This window comes from Onychomys torridus, chromosome 6 (assembly GCF_903995425.1).
Source record: "Onychomys torridus chromosome 6, mOncTor1.1, whole genome shotgun sequence".
NCBI classification, from domain to species: domain Eukaryota; kingdom Metazoa; phylum Chordata; class Mammalia; order Rodentia; family Cricetidae; genus Onychomys; species Onychomys torridus.
In genome coordinates, this window is record NC_050448.1 from 74,602,877 (window position 1) to 74,628,129 (window position 25,253).

The window sequence follows — 25,253 nt, forward strand, 5'->3', positions numbered from 1 at the left end:
CAATGCTAACAGACTGATATAGAATAGATACCTGCTGACATGGGGGCTCAGAAAACAGGGGCTGATAGGGGAGAAGTATGTCAGCCAAGAACACTTGCCTAATCACAGAGTTTGAGTTAACCACCAACTTGATTATCACCACTTAGGTTTGCATTAAAAGTTTATGGTCAGGTGCTGAAGAAGTGCTTGAGCAGTTAAGATTACTCGCTGCTGGTGCAGCAGACCCAGTCTCTAAGTTCCTAAAACCCATGTCAGGCAGCTCAGAACTGTGTGTAACCCCATCTTCTCCATATGCAGAAGGCATTTGATAGCTCTTTAATGTTTTCTGACGTTGCGCTCTCTCTCTCATTCATATTCTCTCTCTCTCTCTCTCTCTCTCTCTCTCTCTCTCTCTCTCTCTCTTTCTCTCTCTCTTCTGGTAAGGACCAGGAGAATTTTGACCCAGTTCAAATTGAGCAGGAGATGCAGTCCAGGCTGCCACCGTGTAGATGCCATTGGAGGCCAGAAGAGATCCCCTGGAGATGGCATCTACACGCAAACATACACACATACACATAAATAAAAATGAATCTTGAAAAACATCACGGGAATTTGCTTTAAATAGCTGCTGCTATGAAATGAAATACTAGCGGAGGCAGGCCATCAAAGGATCTCAGATGGGATGGATAAATGCACGAGAAACTTCGGCAACTTGTCACCAAGTATGAAGGCTCAGTTGTTTCTGTGTTCCAGGAACTACTGGAAAAGTGAAAACTAGCTTTTTTGACCTTATCCCAAATACTGCATTTGTCATCCTCAATTACCCCTGATCTCCCCTGTTTCCAGATAATGAGAATGGAGGTATCATGTTTAGCCTTCTCCATATGCAGAAGGCATTTGACAGTCTCTTTAATGTTTTCTGACATGTTGTTCATTCTCTCTCTCTCTCTCTCTCTCTCTCTCTCTCTCTCTCTCTCTCTCTCCTGGTAAGGACCAGAAGAATTTTGACCCAGTTCAAATTGAGCAGGAGATGCAGTCCAGGCTGCCACTGTGGGAATTCCTTCAGTTTCCTCTGCCCCCTCCATGGAACAGCACCAGGAGACTGGCCACTATCCATGAGCTTATGCATTTCTGTACAAATGGTGAGTACACTGCTTTGTATATTCAATTTAACTAATATTCACATGTCCCCTTTAAATTGTACCCCTATCCCCCCCAAAAAAAAGCCATTTTGATCACTGAAAGGCCTTCCAGAGACTGAGGTTTGACAAGTTACAACTCTCTTGCCTTGAACAGAGCTGTCACTAGCTCTGTGGCAGCTCTGATGTGCAGTGTTCTGCAATTTGATGTACTGGGTTTTCTTTCCACTGTATTTCCTTAACCACAACACTTCCCTGAGTCCCTGTATCCCACACCCCTACTGGCATCATTAGGGGTGAGTAATCCATCCTACTTACTAGGAGGAATGGCTCATATATCTATAAAAATATAAAGATGAACAAAAACCTCCCACCCCACGTTACCATAGTCCCTTTCCCAGAAAAGAAAAAATGAAAAATAAAAAGGCTTCACCACGGAATGAACCCCATTATGACTGTAGAAAATCACACATACCATACAGCACAGTGGCAATCCCTGAGGAACGGGAAGAGAAAGTCTGAACAGACAACTTTGCCCTGACTGAGCACTATCAGTCTGGAGTCTCATACTCTAGTTTCAAGCAGCATAAGTCATTTTATTTTGGAATTCTAGAATTGTGCTCAATGGAACTTGAAATCTTCTTCCTCCTCCTCCTCCTCCTCCTCCTCCTCCTCTTCTGTTTTTTGGTTTTGGTTTTTAGTTTTTGGGGATTTTTTGTTTTATTTTTGTTGTTATTTGTTGTTGTTGTTGTGTGTCTCTCTCTCTGTGTGTGTGTGTGTGTGTGTGTGTGTGTGTGTGTGTGTGTGTGTTTCAAGACAGGGTTTCTTTATGTAGCCCCAGCTGTCCTGGAACTTGATTTGTAGACCAAGCTGGCCTTGAACACACAGAGATCCACCTGCCTCTGCAGGTGTGCACCACCACCACCAAGAAATATCCTTCTTCTATCCAACCTTAATCAACACATTGGACACATTTATACTTGTCAATCAGTCTGACTATGCTGACAATAAAATGCATTATATTCCAGTATAAAATCAGCCATCAAATGATTCTGGGTAATAGATTAGGAAGTCCCCAGAAACCTTATAACTGTACCTCATCATGAGAAACAAAGAGGAAGAACTCCGTCTCATGCCATCCCCACTGCCTAAGTGGGCAGCTGTGTTTCCACTCTTCATTTGACAGAGAATGTTGAAGTCTGGACCATCATCATCTGTTAATTCAGTCAAGTGGTTAGCCTGGGGCTCTTCCCCAGGTTGCAACATAGCAAGGGTCAAAGAGAACAGAAGAGGTCATAAGAGGGACATATAAATACAAACCACTCTTGTTGGTGTCCCGTATACAAGTTCCATGTTAAATTCTCTCTGCATGTCTTTGCCTCCCAGATCCTTTCAGGAGCTTTCCCGGAAATCCAGAATGCTCCTCCCCCTCTTTACAAAGCAGTTTTTTGTGGGTTGTTTTTTTTTCACAATAACCATGCCTCATGCCCATTCTTCATTGTGGACTGATAGGTGGCAGATGGTTTTCTTCTGTCGCTTTATCTTGAGTCGCTCAACAGCTCTTTGCAGGTCAAAGAGAAGAAACAGAAGATCTGGGTCATCTGAATTTGACTGTGGTATTCACTTGGTGGATTGTGAGAACTTCCTTGAATCATCCCTGCACAGGAGGGTGGAAAGGAAAGGGAAAAAATGGTATTATGAGGAGTAATTAAAATTCCCTGTCCTATGTCATCCTGAGATGGACTTCGGAAAGCAGTATTTATAGCCAGAAATTAAATTTCTTTCTTTTTTTTTTTTAGTACTGATGATTGACTCTAGGACTTGGCACATGCTAGGCAGTTTCCCTACCACTGAGCTACACTGCCAGCTACAGAAACTGAAATATGAAGAAAGATATATTGTAGAACCATAAAATCTCCTAACTGAAATGAACTTTGGAATTCACCTAGTCCAAATGTATTTCCAGATAAGAAATCTGAAATCCTGGCAAGCTAAACTATTTGTTCTAGGGTTGCAAGAATAGTGTAGATCCGTGATTGAAATTCTGGCCCTTGGATGCTCTCACTAGGGACCTCTCCTTACTAAGCTAAAGGGAAGGCAAACATCATATAAAGCTCATGTGCCTTCTCTGAGCCATAACTGACCTTAGTCCTGGGGGTAGAGGGATGAAGAGACAGCCTCTTGTCAGCATGCCACTGAAGAGTGAGCAGATCCAAGCTAACCTCCTTTCATGAGAAGAAGGAGAGTAGGAGGGAGGGGCCATTACATGAGGGAGGAGGATGCCAGGGGATGAAGGGAGAAGTTGAAGAAAGGAGTGGCTGGTGGGGGTTGAACATGATCAAAATATATTGTATGCATGTGTGACATACTCATAGATTTATTAAAAAAAAGAAGTGGTAAGCCAATATTTCTAATGAATGTAGATATTAAACTCATCAAGAAAATACTTGCAAACCAAATTCAACAGTACATCAAAAAACTTACACACACACACACACACACACACACACACACACACACACACAAGCACATTGAGAGTCCTATCTCATCTCAGACTACTCTTGGGGCTGTGATACAGACTGAGCCTGCAGTCACCCTGCTTCCTTCTCACTTACACCCCACATCCACCATGGCCCAGTACCACCCCAGGCTGGTGCACCACAGCTCCCCAGGCTCTTTCAGTGGCATCCCAACCACGTTATGTGTTTTCACCTTTTCACTAGCAGTCTTTTATCCGTGCAACAACCAGAACACCTTTCAGAGGATGTCCATCAGGTCATCTGCCTTCTTTGCTCAAAAGCTCCTTAGTGACCATAATGGATGCAGTTGAATAGAGACAACCAAGCTCTGATAAACTTTGAAGCACAAATATGGAAAGTATCAGTTCTCGAAGGAGGCTTTTTCTGAACCCGAATTTACAGAGAAATCTTCTAAGTGTCATAGACACAAATGACAAATTTCAAAAGCCATCTGTGCCAAACAAAATCTTAAATATATGGTATTTAAATCAGTACAGTACCGTGGAAAGTTCAGGCAAGTGAACATGGGTACCAAACACTGATCAAGCCATGAAGTTGTTTGGATGTACCCCTTGGATCTGTTACATCTTAACTGTGATTTTCGTAGTACTTGGGGCCCTTTGATATTTGTTGAAGACTTTTGAAGTCTATATTTTAAGTGAGGTCAGCACTCATCATGGTATGAACCATTGGCACTCCTCAGCTGCCCTTGGGTCAGCCCTGTATCATGTACTAATAAAAGCCTTCCTCAAGGCAGGGGGCCTGCTCTCTTACAGAAGTGCTGAGCTGGAATGAAGTAGAACGAGCCTTCAAGGTGTTTACTTTTGAGAGCCTGAAGCTCTCAGAGGTGGACGAGACAGGACAGCTCAAGCCCGCCGAGATGGTCAGTGAGACAGACATTGAGAATTTCAACATTCCTTGGGACAACCCTGCCAGGTTTGCTAAGCAGATAAGGCAGCGGTGCATGCACAGAATGAGCACCCAGAAGGCCAAGCCAGTGACAGGTAAGCTGCATGGAAGGGGTGAGGGGCAGCCATCCTGGTACTGTATCTAATAGATGCTCTTCCTGCTGACTAGTCACCGAGAACAAAGACAGAACACTATTTGTAGACCAGAATTTGTCAAAGGCTGAGCAAGAAGCTGAGAGATACAGAAATTTCCCAGATACCGATCAGCCTGCTACCAACAGTGTGAAGCTTTCTACTTCTGACACCATGCGACAGCTATCAGAGAAGGAGAGCAATGGGTCCATGTGTCCCCAACCAGAGTCCTTGGGTAAGTGAAACTGTATGTATGTCAACTCTGTTATGCTTAGACACAAAAAGAGAGCAAAGTTCAAAAGGCATCATTTAAATGTAAATGCTTCTTTACTTCATCTGAAAAAAAAGATTCAATATCTAAGTTAATTGGTTAAGTAAATGTACTGAGTGTGGTTTCTCAGTCCTTCCTTTTCAACTCTGTTTTTCAAAGCATCCTCTCAGTTCACTCTTCCCATAAGCAACTCAGTACAATGAATGTCATTAAAACTTTCACCACTAGTACTCATGGTTGCATGGTAAAAATTACCTTAAAATTACTTGTAATGACCTAACAAATGCCAAGTATAGCTAAAGCTTAGCACAAAACCAGTACTTGGTGTACCTCCCTGTTGTTCCTATTTCAGCTCAGGTTTACTTTACTTTCATCCTCAGGTACAGCCCTGTAAATGGTGGCGTTAGGAGATACCAAGTGCTCTGGGTTGAGTCTTCATGTGCCTTACACAAAGCTGTCCTGTCGACTGTCTACCTGAAACACAGCTCCTCTATGTCCCTGCGTATCATTCTCAACAGCTCCCTACCACCTGCTGAAGGGAGTGTGGTCGCCTTCACACGCTTCTAGCATCACATCCTTATCCTAAAGTCTCTTTGCACCTTGCAGCATATTATGTGTTGTTGCCAAGAGGTGTCATAGTTGAGCTATACTTCCTTTATGTCTTGTTAGTGTATCTTGCTACTTTTTGTAATCATTCACATGACCAGCAAGACCTCCATAACACCATAGCTTCTTGGAGGTAGTATGTTTATTTATGAAATATTAACTTTATCCTGGGCTATGCATCCAATTGTAGTAAATTTTCACAGGACTAAAATCACACAGAACATAGTCTCATAATACAGCGACACAGTGGACATTAATTGAAAAATGGAGGTACCATGTGACTGAAAACTAGGAAATACACTTACATATCACACCTAGGCGAAAGAAAACCTTACAGTTAGAATTAGGAATTATTTCGAACTGAGAAATAATAAAAACACTGGGCATAAAGAGGAACTAGGAGTTAGGAACTATTTTAAACTGAGTAATAATAAAAAAAAAACAGCATAAAAATGTATATGATACAGCTGAAGATTATGCTGACACACTGACAGCTTTGAATCAGCACATTCCAGAAAGATCCTGAAAGTTAACTAGTTAAACTTCAACCCCAAATTATTTAGTTATACAAAGGGGCAACATTAAGAAAACACCAAAGTGGCTGCTCCATGATAGGGGGGTAGAAGGGTATTATGAGACAGACAGATAGACAGACAAGCAGGGAGGTGTAGCACAAATCCTAATTAGTCTTAATAACAAAAAACAGGAGCCAGATATCAGGGTAAATGCTGAAAGATCAGAGAGACAAAGGAGCCAGCCACAGCCACCTCTTAACACACAACTCCTCAGCCTGAAAGGGGTGAGCTCTGGACTCCGCCCACCTTACATTCCTCTCTCTGCCCAGGCATATCACTTCCTGTTTCCTCCTCCCTAGTGCTGGGATTAAAGGTGTGTGCCACCACTGCCTGGCCTCTGTGGCTAACTAGTGGCTAGCTCTGCTCTCTGATCTCCAGGCAAGCTTTATTTGTTAGAGCATGAACAAAATATCACCACACAGAGGGATGGAGAAAAGGAGAGAGACAGACAAACAGAACTGGGGAGAGGAGAGAGAATAACCAGAGACATCTGGAACAGTCCAGAGCAAAGAGAGAAAGATGTAGACTGGACATGGCCTGGGTTAGGGAAGCAGAGCATGGAAAATCATAGAGGTTATAAAGACGTGAGAGCTGGGAAGAAGGAAGCCCTGAGCTGGAGACAGCCTGGGAGTTTAGGGTAGAGGAGGAGTTGGGGGGGGGGGCGCTTTGAAATATATAACTGCTACTTGTAAATAGGGACTGAAGGAAGCTGGAGGCTAGCGGGGGGCTTTGATATGCACCACAGGCACATGTCAATGGAGAGCCACATGTCCCTTCTGCAAGTGGTCAGAGAAATTACTCCTTATGGCAAACAGGCTGGCACCTGCTTCCCAAGTTCCTGAGGGATGCTGGCTTTTATCTAACCACCGGAAATCCTTCTATAGTCCAGGTTGAGCTCATATTTGGACATATGTGCTTCCTGAGATCTAACCATAGTGATGAAAAAAAAAAAAAAGGCCAAATGAAGTAGCACAGGAAAACATTGGCATGGAAGTCAATCAAAGGAACAGAAGAACAAAACCATAAAAGCTGGCTATTTGAAAAAAGCAAGTTAAATTACCAAATGTTTTCTAAGGCTAGTTACAAAAAAAAGATGAGAAGGCACAAATAACCATATCAAGAGTAATACCTTCTCAGAAATACAAATGCTGTCAGGGACAAAGAAACTTCACTCAGATGCTGTAGAGATTAAAAGATATAGAGAGCTGAGCCTGGAAGAGCAGCCTCAAACCACATCTACCAGAGCCTGAGGTGAGAAGATCACAGATCCAAGGACCATCTGGGCTACAGACTGAGTAGGTTCCCCAGGAGACCCAACATTAAAAATGAAAAGAGTCCAGGGGATAAAGTCAGTCGGAGTGTCCTTGCCTGGCATCCACAAGGCCCCAGGTTCAACCCCCACCGCCACAAAACAGAAAGAGAAGGTAAACAGTTTTATAAATTTAAGAATGAAATTGGCAAATTACTGGAAGTTAATAATTTACCAAAAAAAAAAAAAAAAGATCAAACAATAGGAAACCTAAATAGTCTTGTAAGCAATTGATTTAATTGTTTGAAAATCACACTCAGTAGGGCATACCCAGCCTGGAGCTGGTATGTCACTGGCAAACACTCAGAAAATCAATCATTGTAATCTCAACAAAAATTATTCCAGAAAATAGAAGGTATTATATCCACCCTCTGTCATTTTGTGAAGTTAGCATAAACATTATATTCTCCAAGATTGTCAGAAAACAAGCAAGCTCATGAGCATAAATATATGGGTGAGCATGCTTATAAAACTTTGAGATGAAATATGAGAAAGTCTACCAAGCGATAATAGTATCACCCAACAAAATTACATTATAAGAGAATCAGAAGGAAAATACATAACTGTAAAAAACCAGTATGATTTGTTGATTAACATTAATGAAAGGTTTATAGATTATAAGTATAAAAGGCATTTAAATTTCTATGGTAACCAATGAAAAAATCCTTAGCAAAATGGCAATAGTAGGACAATTCCTCAATTTTATAAAAGTGGTTTTTATGACAATAAACATTATATACCACAATGAAAATGTAAGCCCTTTTCCTCCAAGACTGGAAAGATGTGTACCAGGAGCCCTGTTTTCTGTCCTAGCCAACTCATCAAGTGAAGAAAGTAAGATAAAAGTATGGAGTGAAGAGGGAAAAAAAACAAGTGTCACTGTTGGTAACTCTATGTAGAAACCTAAACAATCCCCTACACACCCAAAGTCCAGTCAGAGAGTTTCAAATGAGGCTGTGGTTGTTAGAGATGCTCACAAGAAGGAGGCCCTGGGACTTTTCTTGGTAAGTGTTGTACAAAGCAGGCATGCTGTGGGCTCTTTTCTCTGTGTGTTGAAAATGAGTGTAAGGTCCCCCCAAGCCATAGGAGTTCAATTGGTGTTGACTATGGTCATCCTGACCTCTTTCTTATCTGGATGAGGGGAGAAGGAAAGGTCAGAAGTGAGTAAGGCATCCTGCTAGCTGTCAGCAGGGTAGATATGTAAGGAAGAAGACAGAGAAGTTGGTGCTGTAGCCCAAGCCATGGTATGGATCTTCTGTATATTCTGCTTTATGGAAACCCTGAACCAATGAGCAAGGTGCTATTACTTCAGTTCAACAAATAAGAAAGTCAGAGCAGAGAAGCTTAAATAGCTAGTTCATCCATGAAGACATAGGACAGCAGTGCTCTCTACCTCGCCTCAGAACGAGGCTTCCTAGCCCCTAAACATTCCTCATGATGTTACCTAAGAGCTTGACCATATTCAGAATTTCTTTGTCATGTTAGTTCTTATCTCTTAGCCTGGTTTTGTTGCCTTGTGTTTCTTCCTTCCCAAGAGTAGATCGGTTCTGTGTCCTAAATATACCTACCTAGTAGTCTAGCTCACAGCACACACACACACACACACACACACACACACACACACACACACACACACACACACACACACAGAGACAGAGACAGAGACAGAGACAGAGACAGACAGACAGAGACAGACAGACAGACAGAGAACCAGAATTAGTTAACACTGGTTGTTAGGGCATCTAACATCATGGACACATACATATCATAGAGGTCACTTTGTGTTAACGTGGAACCAGAATCAAACAGGAGAGATGGAGTACAGAGGTGTTTGTTTCTGTTTCGTTTTTTTCTGATGGCAGCTGGTGTACAACTTTCTTTCCTCAGGCACCTTTCGCCACCTGGTGGTCAAACTACTCATATGCTGCTATGGAGCCCAGCGGAGAGTAGGTAACTCTCAAGGCTCCCAATTCTCAGACTGAAATGCTGTTGTAGACAGCAGGTTCTGGGGCCCCAGCAATTTTGAGGGCCAGCCTCCAGCCCTAAGAGCTCCTCCATGGTGAATGCAGACCTACACTCAGGAGCCACTAGATCTGAGCAGAGGAGGCAGCTGGCCGTGTGTCTCCATGACTGTTCCTGTAAAAGGAAGTTGTTTAAGCTTCCACCTTCCCCCAACTCTAGTTCATACTTCAAAAGCAGCCACTTTAATTCCATTTACACAAAGCAGAAATCATCCTTGTGTTTCCCTGCACAACCGTTTTGGCATCACGTGCATTGATATGCCTGTTTCTGGACATGAAGGACTGGATATTTGTGCTTTCCCTAACAAAACCCTGGTTTTCCATCTGAGACTGTTTTGAACTTGACAGGGCCCATTGGATATTTATGAAAAACCTGAGAGTTGATAACCGTGAGGCTGTAGGTTTAGATGTGCCCTTTATGCTTGTTGGGTGTTTTTTTAATAAAGTAACTGCTTTGCAGAGGGATCTTGTTATCTCTAAAGTAAAACAGATTAGGAAAGCTGTTTTTCAAAGGGAAGGGAAAGCGTCCATTTCCAGATGTGTCAAAAACTACTGAATCACACTGTCAAAGGATTATGTGGTTGAAATCAGGAATCAGACAGAGAGGGGAAAAATGGCTTTTATTCTACTGTTAAATAAAGAGTTGGCCTTAGTATTAGAATGCTCTCTCCTTTGAGAAAATCATTGGAACATAAGTTTTGAACACACTTTCTAAAGAGTCAGTTTTGTTCCTGGATCTTTAGACACAGGAGGGAGTATCGAATCTCCCAGAAATCTGGTGGGCCACAGGATAGAAGTATTTTTATTCTACAGATTTCATATCAATTGCATCAAAGACACAGGGGACATCATGGTCTATGTAGAATTATAGTTGGCCTGAGTTTTGTCTTCAATGGATATGTTTATACATGTGCTGAACTGAAGTACCTTTAGCATCTCGCTCCAAATCAAAATGGAACATTCATTTGGTCACCTGCAACAATCTGGGACAAGAGGGAACCAGGGCCAAAGATATATAACTGTGTCCCCGAGAGAGGAACATTAGCTTGTCCTTGGTAGTTATTACTACCTTCCCTCCTCCCACTCCAGAATCCCATGTATGGGTCTCTTTGCAACAGAATGAAAAGGTAAATTGTGGTGATATTTTATTTGTGCACGCCAATAAAGTGTATGTGGGGATCAGATGAAAAAGCCAGCCAGTACATTAAACATAGAGGTAAAGCAGTGGTAGCACACGCCTATAATCCTAGCATTCAGGAGGTAGAGATTCATCCAGATCTCTGTGAGTTCAAGGCCACACTGGGAACAGAGCCAGACATGGTGGCACACGCCTTTAATCCCAGCACTAGTGAATCATAGAGGTCTGGAAGTCCATACAGACAGACCGGAAGTGTTAGAGCTGGGCAGAAATGGGAAGTGATGAAGCTGGGTGGAGAAAGGAAGTAAGATGGCAGGGCACAGAAAGGCATATAGGTATGAGTATACAGGAAGTCGCTCTCTCTCGGGCTGAGGATTTCCTAGCGGTAAGAACTTGTGGCTTTGCTTGTTCTCTTCCTCTGATCTCTCAGTTTTCACCCCAATATCTGGCTCCAGGTTTTTTATTAATAAGACTGTTTAGCAATTCAGCTTACAGAAACTCTTATGCTCACACTCAAATTAGCCTTTCATATAAAGTCCCTTCCACATTTCTATTTCTTTATGACTCTACCATCATTTCAATGAAGTTCAATATGTGATATAGATTCACCCCATCCAGTTGAAAGCAAAACACATCACTGAATCCCCACCAGGTGCTGGGTGCATAGGATGCACTGAAGGCATGTTCTTGTTCTTCAGCACCTGAGATCCAAAGCAGAGGGGCAGACCAGGAACAAATAGGATCCCTCACTGACCAATGCTATGATTTAAAATGAAGCATTATAAGGGACAGAGGCTCCCGAGAAGGTGACCAGAGTGTGAAATAGGCAAATAGCTTAGAGTAAACTATGGCAGATGGAGGGAAATCCAAGTGTAGGACTGCCCCCACACCCACAGCCAGCTAGCCAGCACACCGGAAGTGGGAAGAACAAGGAGGGAGTGGGGGTAGTGTGTTGGGAGAGTGGGGCTGCAGCAATCTATACACTGCTTTGTGGCCTGTGATCTGCATCATCCTCAGGTTGCTAAGAAGTCTGCTTGGCTCCGCCTTTCAGCAACACCAAAACGCGTCCCTGTAACACTTAGCCTTCTCAAGCACACTCCATTTGTTTCAACTGTGAGGGCAATTACAGTAGGGACTTCATCAGCATTCTCTGTTGCGTCTCCTTTATCCTGATGCACTTCATGATGTGCCAATCACCAGCATAGATCTGTTCTCATCCATTCAAATAGCCACTGCTTCCTCACCAACAGTGATATCACAGCCCTTATCATCACATAAGTTTACTCTTGTTTGTGGGAGAGCTGCTGTGCCTTACTCACGTTGATCCATGGCGTGGTGCGTTGGAGCCCAAGTGCCCACTCACTTACCCATTTAGCTAAAGTCTGTTAAACTCCATCTGTCAGTGTGCACATGCTCATTAAGTAATAAGTCAATAATGAATGGACAGGATATCTCAACAGAACGGTAGGATGCTATCTCTCTCTAATAGGTGAATTCATTGCTAGTTCTCCCATCCACAACACCTGCCCTTGCCCCAGTCCATCTTCTACCAGGCAAGGCTCACAAAAACCTGCAAAGGCTTTTGTAATGGTCGCCAGAGTAGGTGAATGAAAGTAGTGAGCCAATGATTTAGTTTAGCCAGTATACTTACAATTTGTGAAGGCAAAGGTGCATTGCAAAAAGCGAGCAATATACAGCCTGAAGGAATGGCTGTTATGATTTAGTGTATATCATATAAGAAGCCGGGCTCTTTTCAAAGAGTTAAGGATAAATTCTAGGTAGGCATTGACTTAGAATTATTGACACAAACACCTTTTTGGAGGCACGAAACATGCCTCTCAGGAATTACCTTTTCAGCACAGAGATATAGATCATATGGGGAACAAAAAGACACAGTACTGACCAAAGACAAGAACAAAGCCCAAACACAACTGGATGTTGGTGTCTTTGATTTACAGAGCAGACCATGGACACTGAGATCAAAGAGGAAGCAACCACAAAGGATGGTTCTCTTGAAAAGGTAAGGAATTCTTTTCCTAGAAGTGTAGATGACAAGTAGGATGATCTGAGAAAACCCCTGACCAAACTGAGAAATGAGGAGAGAGAGAGAGAGAGAGAGAGAGAGAGAGAGAGAGAGAGAGAGAGAGAGAGAGATTGATTCTTAAAAGGAAAATACTGCTGATGCTAGGGGAAAAAGGGTTGTTTAGACATCCCATACCCCATCCATCTGGAGAGAAAGGGGTTAACTTTACTGGCCTCGCTAACTTAAGTAGAACTTCCCCACTCCCTGCCCCTCTTTAGACAGTGCGGCTTGGCAACCTCACAAACACCTGCTGACCATACAGCCCATGTAGAACTAACTCTGTCTTGAAGTGAGTTCAGAAAACCTGCCTATAATTGCTAACAGGACTCTGAAGAGTATAACCTAACAATAAAAATATTTAGGTTATGTTGCACATTTGAAAAAAAAAAAAAAAAGAGTCAAAGGCGTACTTCTTTCTGGCAGCAGCCCTCCTAAAATGTTGCCATATGGATCTATACATATGCAGATTCCCACAATTAAATGGGGCACATGGGGGTGAGTCCATAGAGTCTAACAGGGCTCCATTTGGACGCTCACAAATTAGAGCTGAAATTGTGTTCCAGTGGATTTTTTTTTTTTTTTTTTTAAGAAACCCAAGAAGATGGTGGTGGAAGCTAATCTGGAGGACATAAAGAAAACTCAGCAACGCAGTTTAACGGACTGGAGCTTTACTGAACATTTTCAGCCCAAAGTCCTGCTTCAGGTATTTATGGGCTGTGATTCTCTAGGAGACGTGTGTGGATAGGTCTGGAGAGCTGGGCTATAAGCATGAACAGTTCACTTCTGGGTCACTCTCTCAGATCAAGCTCAACTCAGTATTCCCCTTGACTTCAGCTATAAAATGAGTTTGTTCCCACACTGAACCATGAACTCCCAGGCAATCCCCCAAAGGGTTGAAAGTACACTTTTAAAGAGAGGCTGTTTCCATGAAGATTGTCTTGAGTGTTTGCTAGGGAAAAAAAAAAGCTGGGCTTTATCAGGAAGCAACACCATTATTCCCCCTGTGGTGCCTTTCCATTCTATTTAGACTTCATTGTGTGCCAAGGTGTTTTCTGTTTGGATAAGCAGGTGAATGGTAGCTGTGATGGCTGAAAGTTGTTGTGCTAAGTACTGGGTGCTAGGCCATAGCTGCTGTGTGTAAGTGTACTCCTCTGAATAAGCCTATGACACAGAAACTGTTAAATCGTACCAACTGAGGCACCATGACCAAAAGTCTGACGCTAATTGAGAAACAGGAAAAAAAAAAAAGAACTAAGAAAGAAACTTTGCTCCCCCATCCCAAAACATGCTTTTAACTGCTATGAAAAATAGTAGGAAAACACATGCTAGTTTTAAATTTTATAAAACCTATACTCTGTATGATTTGTCTTTCTAATTTGAGTCTCAAATTTTGATCAGATTTACATCCCACATATTTTTAAAGCCAGAAGCAGCCACAGAGCCATGTTCTGAAAAGAATAGCAATTTCCCAACCCCATCAATGGTAAAGAAAAATGGTCCTCCACTGAAAAGAGTAATTCAGCAGGAAAGAAGACAGTCACATGGCGCTCTGCATGTAGCTATACAGGCCAAATACACTGGGTTTCAGACTTGGCATGAAATAATGAGATATCTCGTTCATAATTTTTCTATCTACTACATGTTGAAATGATAACATTTCATATATTGAGTGAAACAAAATATACCCTTGCCATTGATTTTTTACCTGTCTCAGCTTTTAAAATGTAGCAACTATAAAATTTAGAATTACATATGTGGCCCACATTGTGACTTGTGTTTGTGATTTAGACATTTACATAATTGCTGGTTCCTCTCCAATGTGCTCCTCCTTTACTAGTGGCTAGGGTCCTCTGTTCTTGAACCCCTTGACCCACCTTCTGTGGGCTGCCACCCTCTTTTCTGCCGCCATAGGGCACAGACAGTAGCCTGGTAGAAGGTTGCCAACTGCAGCAAGGTCAGTTTTAATTGACCACAGTACTCTACCTTCTATTGAAACATCCTTCTAAGTATCAGACCGCTTTGATTCTCACCCTGGTCTTTGCTGTAATTCCAATACTTCATCTACTTGATGAGAACTCAGAGTGAACTGGAGTAACCTTAATTCAATTGCAGAAGAAAGTTTCGTCCATCGAGTTCATTTGTGTGTTCCTGGAACAGTGCCTGGCACTTATGCCTGTGTTTTGTTGTTGTATTTGTGTGTTCCTGGAACAGTGCCTGGCACTTATGCCCGTGTTTTGTTGTTGTATTTGTGTGTTCCTGGAACAGTGCCTGGCACTTATGCCCTTTTTTTGTTGTTGTATTTGTGTGTTCCTGGAACAGTGCCTGGCACTTATGCCCGTTTTTTGTTGTTGTTGCCAATTGTTTTTCCTGTGGTGGTGGTTGCTGGTGATCAACCCCCTCGCTTATGTTAGGCAAACACTCCACACAGAGCCACAGCAGCATCCCCACATTCACTCTTCATGCACTACATGAGACCAACAATATCAACATGTAGAAGGCAAACACCAATTCATAAAAAAGGAAAGGTACAGTGAACACTTTTCAAATGCTGACTGAGATTCAGTCATGGCTCTGGTGATCTTACCCAACAGCCTGCAAGGGTGGCAGAGCTCCCTGATCCAACAGGAGGACGGGCACATGTTCACTATATGCAAACATTTGTGTCCTGGGTTTATTGTCTCAGAGGTATTTGCCTTTCAAGAACAGTGGGGTAGGAAATGGGTAGTGACTCAGAAAACAGAAGTGTTTACATGGCACTCCGTCAAGACACTCATACAGCGGACTAGACTGGGGAATAAATAGATTATTTATCTCTTTATCTATTACCACTGTAGAAATAAAGGCAAAACCGTAACAACCCTTTCCTGACATGCTAGCAGTTCCCTGAGATCATCCTCAGAAGAGCACACAAAGCTGCCTGCAGCAGATTGGTGTTGAAAACACAAACAAAAGCCCGCTGCTGTCCACTTCCTGTTCCTGTGGGCAGTTTCCTACGGTTGACTTATACTGAGAAGGAAGAAGGACCAAGCAGCTACACCTTGGTGCCCTCTGCTAGTGGCTGTCATTGCAGTGCAGGCTGAGGGTCTTGTGTTTTAAAACAAGGCAGAGGAGGAAGGCAAATCATGTTGGCACCTGTCAGGAAGACCACTCACCTCATTTCACTATAGCATAGTTATACCTGGAGGGCACACCGTGAGGAAGAGAAAAATCAGAGCTGGAAGGTAGCTGGCCTGAACTCTGGCACTAGAACCTATAAACCTTGTTCTTGAAAAGTCCCTTATCATACTGGCAAATGAGACCTGATATTTAGAAACAGAAAAAAAAAATAAAATGTTCACTATTACCTTTGTCTACTGAGGCTGTCATTAAAAAATAAATAAATAAAATTAAAAAAAAAACACTTCAGGTTAGGTAGCTTAAATAACACAAGTGTATCATCTCAGAGCTTAAGAAGTAGGAGAACAAACTCCAAGAGTGCTTGGTTCCTAATGAGGGCTTGCTTCCTGGCCTTCACATGACAAGTTATCCATGGCAGAGAAAGAGAGGCAAGAAAAGTCCAGTGTCTCAGATGATAAGGACCCAAATCCTATCATGGGAACCCCACTTTCATAACATTCCCAAAGACCCCCAAATGTTATCACACTGGGAGATGGGGCGTCAGGTTGTAAACTTGGAGCAGGTCATGCACAGCCTAGTATATGGTGCTTACTTTACCTGCAATATTTAATGATGCTAAAAATGAAGTGATCTATATGGAGGCAAAGAAACCTACTAGATAAAGAACTGACTGATTAGTCGGGCGGTAGTGGCACAAGCCTTTAGTTCCAGCACTCAGGAGGCAGAGGCAGGAGGATCTCTGAGTTCAAGGTCAGCCTGGTCTACAGAGTAAGTTTCAGGACAGCCTGGGCTACAACATAGAAACCTGTCTCAAAATAACCAAAAAGTAGTGGGGTGGGGGAGAACTGACTGATTGCCATCTACTAACACTTGTGGAGAACACTTAGCAAGTATCTCCACCCTTAGAAGCTACTATTTGTTTTTCTATAAGAGTTATTGAAAGGCTCATAAAATATACTATATTTTATGATCTTATTTTTTGGTAATTAGGAATGAATCTACAGGAAACTCAAAGTTGGCCAATGATGTAGAAATGAGTGGTGGGAAGTGGGGAACAGACATGTTGCTCTAGCAGTAGGCTCTTCTCCTGGGGATAAAACAGCTGAACAATACAATTATTTTATCTTCAGGTTCTTCAGGAAGCCCATCAGCAATATCGCTGTGTTGACTCTTATTACCACACACAGGACAATTCTTTACTTCTGATTTTTCATAACCCAATGAATATGCAGCGTCTGCATTGTGAATATTGGAATATTGCTCTTCACTCTAATGTTGGATTCAGGTGACTTAGATAATTTCATTAATTAAACAGTGGCTGAGTTAGCCTCTTAAGTTTTGATTACAGCCTTTGTGTTTCAACTCAATGAATGAATATACATATATATGTACATATATATGTGTGTGTGTATATATATATATAGCTATGGATTTAATTTAGCTCCTCAAATTAATGTGTACTATGTGCTATGCACTGTGTGATGTATTGACACTATACCATCAAGAGTGAGCATCACTATTGCCCTCATGGAATGGAGATGCTATTACAGCATTTTCTATTCCTTTCAATTGTAGCAAGATGGGCTCTGAGGCATAAAAGTAGAAACTACAAAACAGTTTGTTTTTTTTCTCAACTCTAATCGGTCTGGAAAAGATTCAAGGGTAGAGGAACAGAAACTAGCACAAGAAGTAGGCAAGTTCCCAGAAAATGGAGATCTAAGAGTCACTGGTTCTTTTTCATTCTCAGTAGTTTTTCATTTGTTTGTTCTATTTCTGCTTTTCATTTGTTTGTTCCCATAGAATGTGGCTCTCTCTCCTTACTAATAGCCAGGACATCTTGTTATCTCAATGCCATTTAATGTGCACTCAGTATAACAAAGATATAATCTTAAGGAAAACAAAGAGAAAAGAAATGGACCTGAAGAACAACTGGGGGAACACACTGCCATAAACACTTTCATTTGAAAGTTATAAGATGATTTAAGTCAGGTGTGTAGTAGGTGTATTTGAAGTATTAATCTGTATTGTTCCTTGTTTTTCATTGCCTATATTTATGTTTCATGTCTTTCTTTCCTGGCATTACTTGATTACTAGACCTCCAGTGTAACTCAGAGAGCATCCCTCCAATGTAACTCTGAGAGAGCATCCCTCCAGTGAAACTCTTAGAGAGCATCCCTCCAGTGTAACTCTGAGAGAGCATCCCTCCAATGTAACTCAGGAAGAGCATTCCCTCCAGTGTAACTCAGAGAGCATCCCTCCAGTGTAACTCAGAGAGAGCATTCCCTCCAGTGTAACTCTGAGAGCATTCCCTCCAGTGTAACTCTGAGAGCATTCCCTCCAGTGTAACTCAGAAAGAGCATTCCCTCCAGTGTAACTCTGAGAGCATTCCCTCCAGTGTAACTCAGAAAGAGCATTCCCTCCAGTGTAACTCTGAGAGCATTCCCTCCAGTGTAACTCAGAAAGAGCATTCCCTCCAGTAAAACTCAGAGAGAACATTCCCTCCAGGTTAACTATGAGAGAGCATTCTCATATTGCTACATGGGATAAAGTAAATATTTTAATTTTTATAATTATCCCTTATTAGGTAAAAAATGTTACTACTTTCCTATGACACTCATATTTTTCCTTTAATCAGTGAAACTGCTGAATTTTACCAGCAGCTGATCTAGTGTTAAAGGGATTCTCATATCTATGCAGAACTCTGTGCACTGTGTCTCTTTGGCAATGGACTGCCTAGGAAATCTGTAGCTTTGAAGTGAGCAAAATTCAGCTGTTTTCCCTTTAAATGTTCTTATTTTACTTTGATATACAGGTTATAGAATTCTCATAAGGTAACCGGGGATAGTTTCCCTGTTTATTTCCACTTTTTATGCTTTGAAAGATTTTGTGTAAGATTGAGATATATTTTTTTTTGGGTGGTTGGTACAACTTGAAAATAAATCAGCTACACCTGGAGAGATGTTTAAGTACTGATCCATAGTCTGTCATAGTCACTAGACCCTGAAGATCTTCTATTTTATTTTTATTATTTTAAATTAGATTTTAAAAGTTAGGCATGGTGGCTTATGCCCGTAACCCCAGTTCTTGAGAGGTTGAGTCAAAAGGATTGTCTTGAGTTCCTGGGAAGCCTGGTCTACCTAGCAAGACCTTGTCTCAAAGTCAAAAGACAAATTCATTAATAATAACAACCATCCTTGCAAAAACTGATTAATGGTTAAACTCTATAGAAGTATGTAGTGACATCAGTAACATAAATGTGGATAATGGAAAAGAAAAATTTAATATGTGACCAAGGTAATGCTTTTGTCGACTTAAAATGCTTTGTTGCACGTGGAGGGTATTTTGAGTGAGCTTTGTGTTAACCAGAAAGCAAAACCTAAAAAACAACAGAAAACACAAAAAAAGGTAAGCAGTTAGCAAAGCAGAAGAGTTCACAAACTCATGGCAACAGAAATGAAGGAAGAACTTCTGAGGAAAATGCATAAAATAACAATAGTTAGCTCTTTCTTAACAATACTAAATATAAAGGGGTTGGTTATCCATTCAAGAGGCATGGAGTGGATGGATAAGTGATAAAATCATTATATGTTGCTATAAACAGCCCACTTTACATTTACAGATTCAATGTGAAGGGACAGAAACGTGTACTCCATGAAAATGGCAATTGAAGACATAAGAGATGTTTATGACTTTCTTAGACAATATAGTCATTACACGAAGAACTTACACGTGATGAACAATTTCACACTCTTTGAACTAATGCTGGAAATGCTGGCCAGAGCAAACTGGCAAAGAAAAGAAACTGAGGACACCCAAATCAGACAGGGAAAACGCAATTTTTCTGTTTACAGATGACATAATCTTTGTTTTGAGTTTTTTGGTTGGTTGGTTTTTGGTTTTTGGTTTTGTTTTGTTTTGTTTTGTTTTGTTTTGTTTTATTGTGAGACAGGGTTTCTCTGTGTAGCTTTGTGCCTTTCCTGGAATTCACTCTGTAGCTCAGGCTGGCCTGGAACTCACAGAGATCCACCTGGCTCTGCCTCCTGAGTGCTGGGATTAAAGGCATGTGCCACCACCCCCCGGCCAGATGACATAATCTTATGAATAGAAAGCCTTAAAGACCACACACATGTACACACACACCTGCTGTTAGAGCTGCTAATGAATTTAGAAACATTTTAAGATACAAAGCACATAGAAGTTAGTTGTGTTTTGATACATCAACAAAGAGCATCTAGGAAAGAATATAAGAAAGCAAACCCTTTTAATAACACCAATAAGATTAAAATAAATATAAGTAAGGAATGAAATATCTATACACTGAAACTATAAAACCCAGATGAGTAAAAAAAGATATTCTGTAGTCCTGGGTTAGAAGAATTAATTGTTAAAATGTCCTTGCTACCCAAAATGAGTTACAGACTTATTTTGGTCCTATCAAAATTATAGTGTTGGAGCTCAAGAGAGAGCACAGTAGTTAAGGTTAAGAGCACTTTTTGCTCTTGCAGGGGACCCAGGTTCAGTTCCTGGCACCCACATGGTGGCTTTTAACTATTCATAACTCCAGTTCCAGGGAAGCCAATACCCTCTTCTGAACTCTGTGGGATCCTGCATGTATGTAGTGTGTGTATATACTCACACACATAAAATTAAACAAATAAATATAAAAATATAGTGTCATTTTGTATATAAAATGTTATTTTATAGAAAACACATAAACAATCCTAAAATTCATAAAAGATGAGCATAGAAATTGCATAAGTTTTAAGTTCTTTCTAAATAAATCCTCTATTCAGGCTTTCTAATTAAATTTGGGTAATTTACATTTTCCATATGACTAGTAATATATAGCCATGGATTTAAAAATAATCTGCTCACAGTGAATAATTATTTCTTAAAGGGATATAGTAATATCTGTCATTAAAATAATGAATTTGTGTGTTCTTTCTTTTCTTAAAAGTATGTGTATAGAACTTCATGGGGGGGGGGTTGTTTTTGTTTTTTGAGACTGGGTTTCTCTGTGTAGTTTTGGTGCCTGTCGTGGATCTTGCTCTGAAGACCAGGCTCTGCCTCCCAAGTGCTGGAATTAAAGATGTGCGCCACCACTGCCGAGCCTTAGAACTTCATTTTTAAATCTGTGTTCTCAGATATATCATTCTTAGTTGATTGTAACTTTTAACAATATGGATAAAATGTCCATGTTGTACAGGGCTACATTAGTGGGAAATTAGGTTAAGCTAATGAAGGGATACTTTGCCCTGTAGCAAGAGCTCTCTTTGATCAGCACCTCAGGCATAGGGCAGCTATCTACAAAAGTCACCAGAAATGAGAGCTTCTAAACTTCTACCCGTCTGCTACCCTGACATTTTTTTATGCCATTTTGTTTTATGGTTGCATCCTTTCAAATAATAGCCTTAATTTTCAGTCCAAGAGTCTGACTCTTAAGGGATTTTAGTATGAATTAGCATTGACAGTTTTAGGGCTATTACAAAGAATCTAATCTGTGTGTAAGCCCTTCAAGGTTCACATATGTCCATCTCGTTCCCCAAACTACAGTAATGGCCATTTCCAGCCTCTCCAGATGCAGGTGGCCAAGCTCCACCCTACAAGAAAAAAAGCCCAAAATCAGGCCACAAAGTCCCACCAATACTGGGCCACCCTAGAAAGCACCTCCCCCACCCCAAGAAACTCTATATAAAGCCTGCCTCCTACTTAATTCTTTGCTGCTCCTCTCTGGAGCAAAGGCAGCCACTGTCTTGTGTCTTTCCCAATAAATCTCTTGTGTAAGGCTTATTGTGTGGTGTGACTTTGTGGTATTTCTTGGCTCCTGACTGCCAAGATACCTTTCCCCTCAGAGCTGTCACATGTCCACCATGTGCTTTTATTTTCATTAACAATGTGCTTTTATTCTAACTATTTAATTCTACAAATATATGTGTCTTAGCATAAATCCCTTTCTTCTTGGTAGATGGAATTTTCTTAGTTACTTCTTAGGGTATGCTTTTTAAAAGATTTAATTCGATTCACGTTCTTTTAGAAATTATATTTGCTCATTTCAATCACACATTAATTATTTGGCGTGACATCTGGAGTTACTAAGCACTAATATCATTTCATTACAATGCTAACACATAAATTCAGTAAGTAGTTTTACTCCTAACAAGCTGTCTTAGTTAGAGTTGTACTGCTGTGATGAGACACCATGACAAGGCAACTTATAAAAGGAAGCATTTAATTGGGGGCTTGCTTATAGTTTTAGAGGGTGAGTCCATGACCATTATGGCAGGAGGTACAGGCATGACACTGGAGATGAGAACTTTATTTACATCTTGATCCATAAGCAACAGACAGAGAGACTGGGCTTGACATGGGCTTTTGAAACCTCAGTGCTACCCATTCCCAGTAACATACTTCCTCCAACAAGGTCATGCCTCCAAATCCTTCTCAAACAATTCCACTCCCTGGTGACTAAGCATTCACATCTACAAGCCTGTGGGGACCATTCTTTCTCTTCTAGTGCTTTCTGTAGGGCTGGGTTTGTGGATAAGTATTGTTTACATCTGGTTTTGTCTTGGAATGTCTTGTTCACTCCATCTATGATGATTGAAAGTTTTGCTGGGTATATTAGTCTAGGCTGGCATCCATGGTCTTTTAGCATCTGCGTTACATCTGTCCAGGTCCTTCTGGCTTTCAAAGTCTCCATTGGGAAATCAGGTGTTATTCTGATGGGTTTGCCTTAATAAGTCACTTGGCCTTTTTCCTTTGCTGCTTTTTTTTTTTATGAGATTATTCCAGTTTTTTTTTCACTTTTTTCAAATTTTTTTAAATTTTATAATTTAATTTAATTTTACATATCAGTCATGAATTCCCCTGTCCTCCCTCCTCCCACCCTCCCCTCCCACCTTCTCCCCAGCCCACCCCCCATTCCCATCTCCTCCAGTTCAAGGACACCCCTAGGGATTCAGCTCAACCTGGTAAATTCAGTCCAGGCAGGCCTAGTCCCCTTTGCTGCTCTTAATATTCTTTCTTTATTTTGTACATTTAGTTGTATAATTATTATGTGGCAAGGGGACTTTTTTGGGGGGTCTAGTCTGTTTGGTGCTCTATAGGCCTCTTGTATCTTCATAGGCATTTCCTTCTTTAAGTTCGGAAAGTTTTCTTCTATGATCTTGTTGAATATATTTTCTGTACCTTTGAGTTGGTATTCTTCTCCTTCCTCTATCCCTATTATTCTTTGGTTTGGTCTTTTCATGGCATCCCAGACTTCTTGGACATTTTGTGTTATGACTTTTTTGGCATTGGTATTTTCTTTGTCTGACGAATCCATTTCCTCTATTGTATCCTCTACACCAGAGATCCTCTCTTCCATCTCTTGTATTCTGTTGGTTATGCTTGCATCTGTGTTTCCTGTTCGTTTACTCAGATTTTCTAATTCCAGCATTCCCTCTGTTTTTGTCTTCTTCATTGTTTCTATTTCCCTTTTCAGGTTTTGAACTGTTTCCCTCACCTGTTTCATTGCTTCTTTGTGGTTTTCTTTAAGGGATTTATTGTTTTCTTCCACTTTTTTATTTGTCTTTCCCTCTAGTTCTTTATAGAATTCTTCCCATTTTTTTGTTTGACTTTTTCTCATTTTCTTTATTGATTTCCTCCACTTTTTTGTTTATCTTTTCCTCAATTTCATTTTTCTTTTTTATCTTGAAAGGCTTCTAGCATCTTCATGATGCTATTCTTAAGGTTGCTTTCTTCTGCTTCTTCCACCTTGTGATATTCTGGTCTTGCTGTTGTGATATTTGGGTCTTGCTGTTGGAGGAAGGCTAGGTTCTGGTGATGCTGTATTGATCTTTATGTTGTTGTATGTGTTTCTGCTTTGACATCTGCCCATCTCCTCCTCTAATAGGTATAAGAGGTGCCTGTGTCTGAGCAAGTTGCTGTTGGTCCACTCTGTGTTTGTTGTGTCTGTGTCTCAAGGGGCCCTTCTGGGTCTAATCTTAGACCTTGGTCTGATTGAAGCAGGCAGCTTCTGTGTCTCAGCAACCTGCTCTTGGTCAACCCAAGCTAGTTGATTCTGTGACTCACAGATTTGTTCTTGGTCTTATCAGAGCTCTTAGTCCAGTCAGAGCTGACAGATTCTGCATTTCAGGAAGCCTTTCTTGGTCCAATGAGAGGTGGCAGATTTTACTTCTCAGAAAACCACTCTTGATATAATCAGGGCTGGCAGATTCCGTGTCTCCTGAGTTTACTCTTAGTCCAATGACAGCTCTTTGTCCCATGAGAGCTCTCTTTCTCTGGGCCAGATGGGAGCTCTCTGGGCCAGATAGGAGCTCTAGGCCGGATGGGAGCTGGGGGTTGGTCTCCAAGTCTCTGGAAGTGGCACGGGTCTCCAGCGGATGGGTGTGGGGGCAGGGCATGTAGATTGCAGGGTCCGCTGTGGGGTCTTGGAGAAGGAGAACCTTCCCATGAGAACCCTGCCCGCTGGGGCCTAGTTGAGCAGGTCTTCCCCAGGAATGGCTGGGGCCCTGGGATGGGACCTAGGGGCAGGCCTTCCTGGATATGAACCCAGTCACTCACCTCTGGACTGGATGGGAGCTGGGGGTTGGTCTCCCATTCTTTCTCAAACCACCACATATTCCTATTTTGAAATTATCTAGAAATATTGTTTCTACTTTTAATGTGACAATTGTTAATGAGAAGCATAGCTCTTTACATTTATAATTTAAACTATAAGCTAAATTGCCTTGACCCTTATATTTGTATCCAATGTTGGCATCTTTACTTTTTAAAATATGACTAGAATATACTTGGGAGTAGTTAATTCACCATCTATCTATGGTTAATAAAGTCCATGAAGCATTGTTTCCTCTTCCTCTTCTGAATACTGCTCTGGCTTTGTTTGAGCCTATATCCCTTTGTTGAAAAATACTAGTAAGAATCCTGTTCTTTTTTTTCTTTTTGTGTGAGTACATGTTCATCTAAATGAATGGGGCATGCAAGTTTCCATGTATTTGAATGCCTGTGCATATGGAGGCCAGAGGGCAGCTAGGGATATCATTCCTTAGGCACCTTTCTTTGGGTACTATGCACCTAGTATTTACTGGTTGTTTGGTTGTTTGGTTGTTCAGTTTGTTGAGACTGAGCCTTTCATTGGTCTGTGTCTCACAGATGGGCACTCACTGGCTGTTGGGACACCCAGTAGTCACCCCCTCTGCCTCTCTGGGTTTACAAGGATGCCTCTCTCCACTGATTATAGGTGTCTCTGTCTCCACACTTGGCTTTTTTGCATAAGTTCTGGAGATCAAATGCAGTTCCCAATGCATGCACAGCACGTATATTACTAACTGAGCCATCTCCTCAGAACTCAAGAATTTTACTTCTTAATTTGAAATATTCATTGAATGGTCCTAAATCTCAGAATGAGATTATCTAACCTACAGATGAATTGGCTCAGTCTAGTTGATGATT

At 41.3% G+C, this 25,253-nt stretch overlaps 1 protein-coding gene across 1 annotated transcript in view; it reads left to right on the forward strand.

Annotated features, from left to right (window-relative positions):
• Spag17 (sperm associated antigen 17) overlaps window positions 1-25,253 on the forward strand; it is a 235,607-nt gene that overhangs the window by 135,352 nt on the left and 75,002 nt on the right. The window contains exons 13-18 of the mRNA XM_036191366.1: window positions 971-1,121; window positions 4,414-4,641; window positions 4,715-4,912; window positions 12,556-12,617; window positions 13,270-13,383; window positions 16,928-17,082. Of these exons, the coding sequence (XP_036047259.1) occupies window positions 971-1,121; window positions 4,414-4,641; window positions 4,715-4,912; window positions 12,556-12,617; window positions 13,270-13,383; window positions 16,928-17,082 (908 nt within the window). The remainder of the gene's footprint in view (window positions 1-970; window positions 1,122-4,413; window positions 4,642-4,714; window positions 4,913-12,555; window positions 12,618-13,269; window positions 13,384-16,927; window positions 17,083-25,253) is intronic.